This window comes from Centropristis striata, chromosome 3 (genome assembly GCF_030273125.1).
Source record: "Centropristis striata isolate RG_2023a ecotype Rhode Island chromosome 3, C.striata_1.0, whole genome shotgun sequence".
Taxonomy (NCBI): domain Eukaryota; kingdom Metazoa; phylum Chordata; class Actinopteri; order Perciformes; family Serranidae; genus Centropristis; species Centropristis striata.
The window spans coordinates 12,134,959-12,149,542 of record NC_081519.1 but is presented as its reverse complement, the minus strand read 5'-3'; the positions used below and the strand labels follow the sequence as shown (position 1 = coordinate 12,149,542).

The following is a 14,584-nucleotide window of genomic DNA, read 5'->3' as shown; positions in this document are numbered from 1 at the left end:
TCTCCATTTAAAAAAAAAAAAAAAAAAGTTTTCCTGGTCTTTGCGCGGTCTTTCCGCCAGGGGGCAGCTAAACACCAGAAAACACCTGACAGGTCCGTGGAGGAAGATTCCTGCCGTCCAATGAGCGTGCAGGTTATTCTGGTCCTGACCAATCTCGTGCCGCGGTGGATGGGCCGTTATTGAAGATGCCTTTGGTGATGAGGGGGGCATGTGGAGCCAACAGTTGGGACATAAGTCTTCTCGCGGACGCGAAAGTTGGGCAGACTTCTTGTAAACATGATCTCCGTATCCTGCATTTTGGCGCTCGGGTTGTTTTGGTCCGCGCTGGGCACGGATTTCCACTTTAGGGAAAAGTTGTCAGGTTTGAGGAGGCTGCAGAGGGAGTTTGGCACTGATGAGGAGCGGCATAGTTTAGAGAAGTCGGAGGTCTCAAAACGCAGCGCAGGACTCAATGAACAGACTTGTACAGCTCTGCCTGCAATAGAGTCAACCCTGCAGAACAACACGCATTCTGTAAGTCACCTCTTCAAGTTTCTTTTAAACAACATTTAACCCTCTGAAGGAGTGAAGTAGACTTACTGCAGGGCTGCTTCAATGTGTCGGTGGTCCCTCATCAGCACATGGAGCTGCTCATAATGTCCACACTGTAAACAATTTCACAAACAACAGATGAACAATTTAGACGATTTAACACTTTTCCAGTGCAAAATGACGAATTTCGCCGTAGTTATCATTTGACAGCTCTCCGTGATTTGAATGAAGAGAGAAGCGATTCCTGCAGTGAATCCAGCTGTATGAATGAATCGATTAATCGACGGATCGTTTAATAATCGATTTAATGATTTCAATGGACCTCATGCCTCTCCATGTGTCCCACATTGTGGCAGAATGACTGTATTTAGGTTGTAGAGATTTAAGACACAAAAAGTGTAACTTTTTTTTTGACACAAGATCAGATGTTTCATTGATTTATTAAATAATCTGAAGGATAACTGATAATTATCTTATATAAGTAAAAGTAATGTTTTATTGTTGATTATTTTCTCAATTAATTATTCTGTATAAATAGTATTAGCAAATAGAATTGCCAAGCCCAAAGTGACGTCTTCAAATGACTTGTTTTGTCTTACTGATAGTACAAAACAAATAAAATATCCAATTCGAGGCTGCAACTGAGGATTACTTCCATCAGTGATTAATCTGCCAAGTGCAACTCAGCAATTTCTTCAATGTGCTTGCTTTGTGTAAAGGACATAATAAACCTAACTATTCAATTTACTCTAATATATGACACAAAAGTATCAAATCATCGTCAGTGTTTGCATTTCTGCTTAAAAATGATCAAAATCATAAATTAATTATCAAAATAATTGACGATTGATCTAACAAATTGCTGCAGCTCTAATCCATGTAATTAGCATGTATTGCATAAAGTGGAACTGCCACAAGCTTTGATCCCTTAAACTGTTTAAACAAACTATTGTCAAAATAGTTGCCAGCTTATTTGCTGACGATCATTTTAATTGATCTGTATTAATGTAGGTCATCAGGCCAGGCCAATCCATTAGTCCTACTACTAATTAGCAATCAAGGGTGAATGAGGATGTTACCACAAGAATTCCTGAAAATGGAGGCCTAGTTGTGTTCCTGCAGTCTGGTAACAAGAGGATCTTGGAAGGGTCAGCAGTAGGCCTGTCACAATAACACATTTTTTAGGAAGATATATTTTCCCAGAAATTATCACAATAAACGATAGTGTCGTTGTATCGATGTCGTTTTAATTTTATAACGATATTAAAGCATAATAAGTACATCCTTTTCCACAGCAATGAATTTTTAAATCTTGAGAATATTTAACATTGGAATTGAAATGTAGAAAATAAATATTAAAATGTCCTAGATAAATAAAATATGAATAAATAAACTGCAACCAAAACAAATAAAATACACTGTCAGGCTCTGTTAACAAAAAATGCACTGAGATAAACATCATTTATTATATTATTTTATTATTAAAATAACATATAAACAGCTGGAATGGCTGCTTGGGAAATATAGTATCTATCCGCAATTCGTACTGCCTATCAACCATTTTCAGCATTACTTTAAACACAACAGAAAAAAGCACCAAAAGTAATGCATGTAAACAACAATATATTGAGTCCAGAAATAAACTCTATCGTGTCCATTTTTATATATTGAACGATAAGTTGATATAGTAATTATCGTGACAGGTCTAGTCAGCAGATAACTGTGTCTGTGATGGTATGAGCATCTTTTTTTTCTTGCTAGGCTTGAACTCTTTCTCATCTTAACCCTGATCCCATATATTTAGGACACCTTCTGTTATTTTAGTACTGAACATGTTGTAATAGGAAGCACAACAAGAACAACCCAGATGTCCAGAGGAATGTTCAAGAATAACAGCTTGGTCCAAAGCTTCAGAGCGCCACAGGACAGTATTCCTGTTGTGTATTTGTGTGTGTGTGAGAGTGTGTGAGTGTGAGTGGCAGACAAAGTGAACGTTACATCATATCTGTGGCTCAGACACCTGGGCTAGTTTTTTGAGCATGAAAACGATTCGGCTTGCTCACAGAGAGCAGACCCCTCCCGTCTCCTCTGGGCCTTTCTCCCTCGCATTCCCCACGTTTTTTGGACTTGATCGGAGCTCCAGTGTGGACTTTCTGTTATCAGAGCTGCAAGCTAGATCAGACAAGGTAGTGTGAGCATTTAGGTCAAAAGTATACACCCCTTATTTTTTTAATTTGCTGTGTTATTAACCAGATCAGACAAGTCTATCCTACTCCTACACTTCTTTCCATGCTATTTTTAGGGCCCAATAGACGAAACAGGATGTATTTTGTCAGGCAGCCCAATCTTCTTTTTTTTTAATGTTTGTGTAAGGTTCACTTAGCTGACTCTGTCTGGTTTACAAACTAGCTTGTTGTTGCTCTTTTTTTCCTTCTCACTCCATCCTGTCCTCTGTCCCCTCTGGCCAAAAGAACGTAGAGAAAAAACATGTTCTGTGTTCAGGGTGAAGCGTAACTGGGTCTCAGCCAGCTGTTGGAGCACCAAGTAAAGCAGCAGAGCTGATGTCCACATAGAGAGAGAGAGAGAGAGAGAGAGAGAGAGAGGGAGAGGGAGAGAGAGAGGGAGAGAGAGAGGGAGAGAGAGAGAGAGAGAGAGAGAGTTATGAAAGGTATGTGTTTGTTGCTACTCGTAGACTTGAAGGTAGACTTTAAATTCAAATCAGTCATCCAGCAAAAAACACACAAACTTTGCTGTTTCCAGCCTCTCAAATGTAAGGACTTGCTGCTTTTTTTCTGTTCTGTATCAACATTGAATCAGAGCTGAAACTAATAAACAGACAATTATTTTCTAGATTAATCACTGAATTGTTTAGTCTGTAAAATACAAAAACACAGCAAACATGACCTAGGCTACAGCCATGTTAGCAGCTCTGTGAGGCAGTACCATAGACTGTATGAAATATGGATGTTGTCTCCCTGACAACAGGATTCTGAAGTCATGTCTTATTTAAAAATGGGCAACCTGGCCGTGTTGCTGAGACACACCACCTGTGATGGCACCTACGTGTCATTCACAGTGGCCACACCCTTAATTATTCATAACTTTAAGCTTAAATAAATAGTTGATTTATGTAAAATTAAATATGTCATGAGTGGCAAAACTAGCAATAGAGACAAAAAACCCTTCTTTGCACCAAGTCGTAAACATGTTTATTTCTGCTGTAAAGTTGGGCATTTATACATGGGGCTCTATGGGGATCGATTTGCCTTTGGAGCCAGCCTCAAGTGGCCATTTGAGGAACTTGCAGCCACAGATGTATATAGATGTATGTATATTATTTTTGGCCAACCAGGAAGTTAGCATGTAGTGATGGGAATTTCGGCTCTTTTTAATGAGCCGGATCATTTTGCTCAGCTCACCAAGAAGAGCCTCCCAAATGGCTCTTCATTTTACCACTTATACCTTTTATACTTCAGCCAAATTTAGCGCTGTTCTGACTTGTGATTTGTATTTGAACACATATATCACTTCAATTTCAATAAACTGCTGTAGCCAATTGCATTTACAGTTGTAAAATCCCTTGTAACTCTCTAACTTGCTTGAAGAACCACTCTGCTACACAAAGCTGAGCTGCACTTTACAACTTCTACGCTGTGTCAAAATGCATCCAAATGCTACTTTTTTTCATTTTTCACTCATCTTTGCACCACACTCCTCTCTAGTCTTCACTCCTCTCTCTCCTTCTGCGCGTATCCCCTTCCCCCTCCTCCTGTCACTGTCTCAGCGCAGCCACCCCCGTCCCTCCCAGCTTGGTGGTATTCTCTCTGCCTTACACCCTACTGGGGTATAGGCCGTCGACAAGGGACCTCCAGAGTTCACGGTCACTGCCGTTCTTTTCTATCTGCGACCAGGTGCCTCTCAGTCTCTTTGTGTCTGCCTGTAGGTCCCGGCGCCAGGTGTTTTTAGGACGTCCTCTGCTTCTCTTTCCTTGAGGGTTCCAGGTCAGAGCCTGTCTGGTGGTGTTTGGCACTGGTTTGCGTAATGTGTGCCCGATCCATCTCCATCTTCTTCGTCCAATTTCGTCTGCTGCTGGGGGTTGTTTTGTTCTTGTCCACAGATCTTTGTTGCTGATCTTGTTCGGCCAGTATATTTTCAGGATTCTTCTGAGACATTTGTTTATGAAGGTTTGCACTTTATTTACTGTGATCTTATTAATTCTCCATGTCTCTGCCCCATAGAGCAGGAAGGATTTTACGTTGGAGTTAAAGATTCTGATTTTAGTCGTTTCCCGTATCTCTCTAGAGTTCCAGATGTTCTTGAGAAGTAGAAATGATGTCCTTGCCTTACCTATCCTAGCTTTTACATCAGCTTGGTGGTATGATCCTTGTCAATCCTCACATGATTGGTTCGCACAGCATGCACATGACACCCGTAGTCAGCGTCCGCAGCACCCACAGGTACTTTTCCTAACAAGAAAAGTAGAAGAAAAAAAGAAGAACGGCTTGCTGGCTCTTTTCAGTGAACGATAGGAACCGGCTCTTGGAACCGGTTCGTTCGCGACCGACACATCACTATTAGCATCGCCATGCGCTCTATTGAGAATTCACCTATGTGATTTTTGCATTGGATTTTGGATCATTGAAGAAAATAAGCTCTGTGGCAAACACACATTTCTAATGCTGACATATTTTGTTTAGCAGGATAATCTTCACAAATGAGCACCACTTTTATGTTGTTTGAAGCGTTAATGCAGCCGACCGAAGTGAAAAGCTAACGTTAGGCTATAGCAAACAACACCACAGTGGCATGACTTCAACGTCACTAACGTAAAGCTTAAAACGGTCTCAGAAAAGCTAACCAGCGGTTTTGACAAGCTAGTGAAACTGTAGCCTAAAAAATTGTTTATTAACAAAATAAAAAAGTTTGCAAGAGCACATTTTTGTAAACAACATATAGGCCTGGGACGATAACACATTTTGCTGGACGATATATTGTCCCACGAATTATTCCCGATAAACGATATTATTGTCAACATGATAATATATCATAATAATGCACACCCTTTCAAATACAATACACTTTTATTTCTACATTTTTTTTTTCTTTTTTTTTTTTTTTAAAAGGATTAAAAGCATTTATTTTGCGATGTAGCAAACTCCACTTTCTGTGAGCGCACAGCGTTCATATTGACTTTGTCGACCAGTGTTGACTGTCGGGACGAAGGCTCTGCATCTCCAGGTGCAGTTTTTTCCCCAGCTGGGAAAACTGGGTCAGGTGGTTCTGCTTTAGATGGGCATGCAAGTTTGTTGTGGTGGCTTTTTTTGTTGCCACGACTTTTGAACAAATTCGGCATACAGGCTCGTCCGTGTGTTGATGGGCTCACCTTTTTCATTCGGTTTGAAACCGACATATTCCCACACCGGGGCTGTGGCATTTGGCTTTGCAATCATCTTTTTTCCTGGCATTGCTCCGCACGAGGCTCACCTGCTGCACTCTGTGTGTAGCCAATGCTAGCGGCCCAGCCTTCCCCACAGAGACAAAGAGCCTGGATGACTGACAGGAGGGTTCACTCCGCTCATTCTGCTATGGAACAAAAGCGCCCAGGTGCTGAGATCGAGCACAGAGTGAACCCTCCTGTCATCCAGCCTGCTTGGAGGCAACAGACGAGGAAAACAAACACGCATGCGCATGGCGATATACCGAGGCCGGCAAAATTATTGAGTTCATTTAATTTATCGTGCGATTAATTGATTTATTGATTATCGGCCCAGGCCTAACTCCATACTTCATGTTAGCAAAACAGCACAAAATACACATTTTTATATCGTGTTAACAATATTGCCTAGTATTTCCTTTCCTTTCACAGAGACAGTGCTAATATTATGATATTAAGCAGGTATAATGTTTACCATCTTAATTTAGCATGCTAGCATACTATTTACACCTAACACATAAAAATAAGCTAAAAACATCATCAATATAACTTTCTGTTAATAGACTAATAAATTAAGCAACTAATCCATTTCAGTATTAGATTGAAATTGTGATGGACATATTTACCTTCTTTTTCTTCCTTTTTTAAATTATTTTTTTTACAATAATAACAGACATAACTACAACCCAGTTTATGTGTACAAAACTTAGCCCTACATCAAAAGCCGGGTATACACAGTCTTATGTGTTAGATCAGAGCAAAGAGTGTTTGACCTCCTCCTTTGAAGTTTTATATGTGTAAACACAACTCAAGCAGAAAGGTTAAAACCCAGAGCAGAGAGAATAAGGAGCACATTGTGTTGCCGTCTGACCTCTTGAGAGAAGACTTCACTGTGCTCCCGCCCACCAACAGTGTGCTGAGTCTGCATGGACATATGTGTGTGTCTGTTCATGTAAAGCTGTGTCCGTGAAACTCACTTGTGCATCATTGTTTTTCACCTTTCAAAGTTCAATCTACCGATGCATGTTAAGTGTCACAAAGTATCGTGCAGAGGGAGCTCAGAGAATCCTTTTCAGAGCAGATGTGAACCCTTCAACATATGATACAGCATGAGGTCATGTCTGGTTTGTGAGGCCATGTCCAGATGAGTCAGACATTTATCTCTCGTTTTCTTTCGCTGACTATGAGCGTCTTCTCTTCACCGTCTGTGTCTATGCTCCTGTTTTACCTGTCACAGACCAGAACAGAGTGATCATTAGGGTTTTCATTGATTCCCTTTTCCTTTACCCTTCTGCTGTTACAAAGTGGCGGTTTTCACTCAGACAAATCTTTCTCACCATTTGCTTCAGCTGACCTACTCTGTAATGCAATCGTTGATTGTTTGGGTTTAGTCTTGGTGAAGTTTAGCCGGTCAACTCAGCATTTGTCCAGTCAGGGGTTTCAGAGGAACAGATGTGGGAAAACACCCCGCTGGTTAGATTTAACACAGGTGTACAAGCAACATTAAACCTGTTGACCTTTGACCTTAGTGGCAATTGTCATTGTGGCAAGATTTCAGGCCACGTCCCCATGAGTTTTAGCATACCCTGAAAGTGACTGGTGTCTGTTTTGTGGGGTTGTACTTTTTTCTATTGTCATTGTTTGCGTTCTCTTCACATCCAGATTCAATGGGTTTCACCTGGTGTAGTATAGGGTTTATAAAACATCTGTTTTCAGATTCAGATTCAGATTTTCCTTTATTGTCATTGGACAAGTACTAGGACAATGAAATTAGCCATCAACCCGTCCAAACGTATACTTAAAACACACATACAATATGACAGAGGTGGACAGGACAGGGAGACAGAGATGAAAGAAAAGAAATGCAGCACAACGTGAGGAGAGGAAAGGTGGAAAACACAATGAAAAAAACCTCAGCAACAGAAGCACATAGACAATACACTTCACTACATGAACCAATGTTTGTGTTTCAAAAACCTGATTACAATATTTTGAACGTTACTCATTTAACAACCGGCATTTGTCATTGTAACATGTTCTGGCATCACAGGGCTAAATCCAACTTGTATTAACAGTGTTTACCACACACGCTATTCTTGGGCTGGCAGCCTTCCGTTACTTTGGCCGTCAACGTCTTGGCAGCACTTGACTCCTCCTAACTCCTGGTTAATCCAAAAAAAGGTGGAGCGTGGTTGAACCAAGGCCAGATGAATGCAGGGATAAGCCACCTGTGAGGGGAGCCGCTAGTCACTTAGAGCAGCCAGGGATTTCAATATGCATGACTTTTAGCCATAATACAAATTAAAGTCGTCATGATGGAGAATAATCTTTAAAAAAAAATCTGTTTTTTGTACCAGGTGGTGAACATTTATCTCTACTCCCTTTAGGAGTCAGCCTCAAGTGGCTGGTCGAGGAATTGCAGAGCAATTGGCCCTTCTGCGTAGGTCTGTCACGATAATTACTTACAGTAGCTATCATCCAATATACACTGTTAAAAATCTTTGTAAAAATAACAGTAAAACACTGTCAAATACATCAGAAATAGGGCGTAAAATAAAAAATGGTATATCACCATATTAGACACTTTTAATTAATCAAAATCAAATCAAAGAATAGCACAAAACTTTTACTTTTTTCTGCCATAAAGTGGAAGAAACACACAGTTTTGCTGTAAAAAAATTTATGGAGAAATACCATGATGTGTGAATGAATGACACAATTACCCTAAAAATAACAGGAATACTCAGTCTAAATTACAGTTTTTGCTGATATTTACATTTAAATTTAGAATAGAAAATCCACTCACTGTAATTTTTAGTTCTGGCAACCACAGCTGCCGGTATTTTACCGTAAATTAAACAGATTTTTTTTACAGTGTATGAAAATGGACACGATAGTTTCTGTCGACTCAATAATTGTTGTTTACATAAGCCATCAACATTTTCGCGAGTCGCGCTGCTTCTGTCCCTCTCCTGACGCTCAGCCTACTCTTTGTGGGAGGCGCGGCTCACACACACAGTGTGGACGCTAGCCAGCAGAAGCACAGTGAGTGTGTTGAAGTTAAGTTTCCCGATGGCTGCACAACTGAATAAAAATTTGGTGGAATAAATGGAATTGTTGCCAAAGCCAATGTGGTGTGGGAACATTTCGGATTTCACTGTTCAGCTCAGCAGCTACACAACAACTGCGGCCACTGCTTATTGTAAACAACCGGCATGCTAACTGTACACAAAGTGTCCGCCGCTGATAGTAAATTAACCGGTATCACTAACTGTGCACAGAGTGTCCGGTGCTTGTTGTAAAGAAACAGAGGTCGCTAAGTGAACACATGCTGCTGTGCATCACTAACTGACCTGCCTCTTAAAGGAGCCACGCCACTCTTATAGTGGAAGCATTATAACGCAGACTTTTTGTGCTGTTTAAGTAATACCGCAAATGTTTGACAAGCAGTAGGAATTAACAAAAAATCTCCATAACAGCTGTTAATATATTATTTATAATATATAATAATATAATATTTATCTCAGTGCAAGTTCTGTTACAGAGCCTGAGAGTCTATTTTTTCTGTTTTGATTGTAGTTTTTTATTTATGTTTTATTTATCTAGGATTTCTTAATATTTATTTTCCACATTTCAATGCAAATGTTTAATATTCTTGAGATTTAAAAATGTATTGCTGTGGAAAAGGATGTACTCCACAATACTATCGTTTATTGTGATAATTTCTGGGAAAATATATCGTCCTGAAAAATTTGTTATCGTGACAGGCCGACTTCTGCGTTGACTTCCCTTTTCAGCCCTGGAGGTTGCTACTTGATTTTGGTTAATGTGTTCCGACCTCTTCATTTGTTCTGACTGTTCCCCTCCATGCAACCAAAGCCAGCTCTAATGTGACTGATCAATACTACTCAGACTGCAAATGGAAACCAGAGTGCCTCCAGTACCAAAATCTTGTCCTGTTGCCTTCTGCATTCATCTGCAAGTATCTGTTTATAGAGATTAGAACATGGTCAACATTGTACCTGCTAAAAACAGAACATGTTCAGTTTGTAGCATGCTGATGTTAGGCTTTAGCACAAAGTGTACAAGGAAGTCTTTTTCAATATTTCATGCAACATTCCTACTTCACATAGTATACCAGTTAAATGTATTTTTATTTGTTTTATTATATAATCTTGCTGTATTTAATTGTTTTGACAGCCACCTTCCACACTGTTATGACCCAGCTCTTTGGTTACCTCTGAGATTCAATGACACTGACATCAGTGTCTCATAAGTATTATGAGAGAAACTTGATTTTTGTGCGTCTGATATATATTTATATATATGTATATATGTATATATATATGTGTTTTTATGTGTGACATTTAACAAGACATATATGTTCCTAGACAGATTTGAAGCCAAAGTGCTGTGGTTTAATGGCTGCATATGCTTCATATTTTTTAGCTGATCAATAGATTGACTGGAGAGGAGGCTAAGCTATGAAGCAATCAACTGATTAAACTATGAAAAAAAATAGTTGGAAGCAGGGAGGATGTGTGAAAAAAATATTTATGTGTAGGAAAGTTGCGTTCACACACTTGGACGGTCGGGTCCGGACAGTTTCCACTGTACATATTTACAAGGAGTTTCCAGCAGCCGGACCTGGCCGTCTTCTGTGGCTTTATAGAGCTGTAGGCAGACTCTCCGGGGCTGGGCTCACCTTGTAAACATCTCTGCCCTGCCAGCAAAAAGAGAGGAGGGGAGAAATATGTTGAACTGCATTCTGGATGAATAGACTAGAATGTTGTTGCCAGTCTGGGCACTTGTTGTGAAATAAAATTCTTGGTTTTTTTACCCGTTAGTTTTTAATATTGTGTAACACTTTTTTTAGATTTTGTTTTTAACTTCTGTAGCCTCAGAGATGTATTCATGAATGTGTGGAATGTGTGGGTTTTTTTTATTTGTTTTATTTTGGAAAAAGAAAACTTCAAGCCTACATTTACAGTACAGAGTGTGTGTGTGGGGTGTGTGTGTGTGTGTGTGTGTGTGTTCTTGATGTGTTCGGGACATCGGTAATTGTTTTGTTCTCTGGCCTTGGCTTTGTCATTTCGGTGGGAATGTAGGTCACACACGCAGGGTGCATCTAAATGGCCGAGTTACTTTGGACAGTAAGAACAATTCATTCTGTCCTCTCGTTCAGGGACTGACACATCACACTCTCTTGTGTTTTGTATTTTTCAGACTGAACTCTGGACTCTTGAGTGTGTGTATGTGTTCTTTAGTTGATTTCCTGACACAGTATTAAGCAAACATTACCACATGAGACTCAGAAATATTTCAAATACTCTCCTAAAGAAGTATTTTGCAAGAATGGCTCATGTGTCATGAAATTCTGCTTTCCTTTTTTTTTCTTCCATTCCAGTTCACCTTTAAAGTGAGGACCATGGGTTCGCTGTCACTGGCCTGGGTGGGAGATGGATCAGGGGTGAGTTTGTTTACATGAGTGAGAAAATAAGGATGTTGTAGAGATGGTTGTGTAATCCCATCTCTCTCTCCCAGGTGCTGCTGGTGTTGACGACATTCCAGGTGCCATTGTTCATGATGCGGTTCGGACAGTCTAACCTCTACAGGAGGTGAGGAATGCCTGGCACACTTAATGGAGCAGTAAATAATTTGTCATAGCTGTGGTCTGAGGGTCTAACTGCAACTTTATCACTGTGTCAGTGAAGACTATGGGAAGACGTTCAAAGATGTGACTCACCTGATCAACCACACCTTCATACAGAGTGAGTTTGGCATCGCCATCAGCCCCGACCACTCCGGCAAGGTGAGCTGAAGTGTGTTATAGTGTCTATAGAGTCTTTAAAGGTATAATATATCACTTTTCCACATTATAATGTTATATATAGTCATGGAAAAAAAGTTAGACCATTGTTTTCTTCAATTTCTTGTTCATTTTATTGCCTGTTACAACTAAAGGTCCATTTGTTTGTACAAATATAATGATAACAACAAAAATAGCTCATAAGATTTTAATATAAGAGCTGATATCTAGCCATATTCCATGGTTTTCTTGATAATGATTTTGGTTATTATCAAGAAAACCATGAAAAAGTGCTAAATATCAGCTCTTAAATTAAACTCTTATGAGCTATTTTTTGTTGTTATCATTAAATTTGTACAAACAAATGTACCTTTAATTTCCCCAGGCATAAGAATTAACAAGAAATTGAAGAAAACAATGGTGGTCTAATCATTTTTTCCATGACTGTATATGTTGTTGAGCTGCGTTCTTGCGTTATCCTAAATGTTTTTAACAACTTTCAAACCCAGATAATTGTGTAATATTCTGTTACCTTTGATTAAGTTACCGGTCAATGGCGTTATATCCCCTTTGCACATGCCTCTGCCAGAAGCATCATAAATTGATTTTTTTTATCCTGTTTCAAGCCAAAATTTTTATGGCCCACCTTTTAGATGTAGGTCATTTTTCACTATATACCTTAACTGGATGAAGGTTAGTTAGCAGCAGCTGTCAGTTGAACAACGTCAGAGAAACATTGATTTTTAAGGTGAAAGTGCATTATAGAAATGATTGATCTTGACTTTCAAACAGTGGAGAATCAGGAGACTCAGATGGCATATGCTGGAATAGTTAATGGTGAACTTAATCAAGGAGAATCAACAAGAACTTGATGCAAGAGGAGAGAAAGACAAACCAACCTCCTGGCGTGATTGTTATCCTAGTCAGGCGGCTTAGCTAAATAAAGGGGACACGCCGGACAAAAGCACCATACTTTTTCCACATACTCTCTATCACCATAGGTTTCAATTTTTGGTAGGAGCCACTTCATCAAGATTGCGGATCGGAGATGGCATCCATATAAAATCTATGAGAAACGCTATATCTTCCAAGCCACTTAGAAGGTCAATCTTGGTGTCAAAATATACATTTTCTGGGTCAAGGAATCATTTAAAGCTATTGAAAATATCACTAGATGATTATTTGATCAAGTTAATTTTCACACAGACTGGTAGGCAACTCGCTTCAAGTGCTGCAGCAGGGAATCCTGAGTTGAAAATGTTTGGAATCTATGTTCACAGGAGAGTGCTGATAAGCTGCAATGTACACTCCTCAAAAAAAATCAAATGTGCGCTTTCATCTCATGTCAGATCTTGATCAACAAATTATTTACAGTGAGTCATCTAGTGATATTCTCAATAGCTTTAAATGATTCCTTGACTCAGAAAATGTCAAGGAATTTTTATTGATTTTAATGACATCTCCGAGAAGTTCCAGTCTGGTTTTAAGTCACGCCATAGCACAGAAACGGTGCTTTTAAGGATTTTAAATGAGCTTCTCTTAACAGTAGACTCTGGTAACCCTGCGGTCCTGGTCCTTCTGGATCTGACAGCTGCCTTCGACACAGTCAATCACAACATTCTCCTGTCTCGCCTAAGCACCTGTGTCGGCATTAAAGGCACTGCCCTTAAATGGTTTGAGTCCTTCCTGTCAGATAGGAGCTTCTCTGTGCAGCTGGGCCAGTATTCCTCAGATTCTTCCCCCCTGAGCTGTGGGGTGCCCCAGGGTTCCATTTTGGGCCCCCTCCTCTTTTCTATTTACATGTTGCCATTGGGATTAATATTTAAAAAGTATAATGTGTCTTTTCATTGCTATGCGGACGATGTACAAATATATTTACCGCTAAAAATGAATAACCCATCCTCTGTGCAGGTCTTATTAGACTGCCTAAAAGACATCCAGTCATGGATGGCAGCAAACTTTCTGTCAATAAATAAAAACAAAACTGAGATCATTTTATTTGGCCAACAAAATATTTTAGATGGCTATGACAGCGCCATTGGTAGCCTTAAATCTCTGTGTCAACCCTCTGCAAGAAACCTTGGGGTTATTCTAAACTCTGACTTCAAGTTTACCAAACAGATAAGCTCCACTGTTAAAACCAGCTTCTTCCAACTACGGCTACTGTCAAAAGTTAAGACTTATCTCCCCACAACTGATTTTGATCGAGTCATCCACACATTCATCACATCACGCCTAGACTATTGTAATTCTTTGTTTGTTGGTCTTAACCAGTCAGCAGTGCGCCGCTTACAGGTTGTTCAAAATGCAGCCGCCCGCCTGCTGACTGGGAAGAAACGGCGTGACCACATAACCCCCATCCTTGCATCTTTGCACTGGCTACCTGTACATTTTAGGATCCAGTTTAAGGTTTTATTAATTGTTTTAAGTGCTTAAATGGTCTGGCACCGTCTTATTTATCAGAGCTTTTAAAACCCCACAGTACTTCCAGAGCACTTAGGTCGTCTAACCAGCTGCTCCTGGTCGTACCGCAGTCCAGACTCCATACTCGTGGGGACAGAGCCTTCTCTGTGGCGGCCCCAAAGCTGTGGAACAGCCTACCTTTCCAGGTCAGAGCTGCACAGTCTGTTGAGCACTTTAAAACATTATTAAAAACCTATTTATTCTCCTTGGCGTTCAGTCCCAGCTAGGCAAGAATCCTTGGCTTTCTTTTTTACTTTTTTACCCTTTTATTTGTCTTTTTATCTCTAACACTGTTCTGGATTGAGTTTATATTACTATTTTATTCTATTTTATTTTATTGTTTTTAC

General features: G+C 39.8%; 1 protein-coding gene across 1 annotated transcript in view; it reads left to right on the top strand.

Annotated features, from left to right (window-relative positions):
- Positions 1–231: 231 nt before the first annotated feature.
- LOC131968427 (sortilin-like) overlaps positions 232–14,584 on the top strand; it is a 34,823-nt gene continuing 20,470 nt past the window's right edge. Inside the window, exons 1-4 of the mRNA XM_059329305.1 lie at positions 232–513; positions 11,373–11,435; positions 11,510–11,583; positions 11,675–11,777. Coding sequence (XP_059185288.1) covers positions 277–513; positions 11,373–11,435; positions 11,510–11,583; positions 11,675–11,777 — 477 coding nt within the window. The 5' untranslated portion in view covers positions 232–276. The remainder of the gene's footprint in view (positions 514–11,372; positions 11,436–11,509; positions 11,584–11,674; positions 11,778–14,584) is intronic.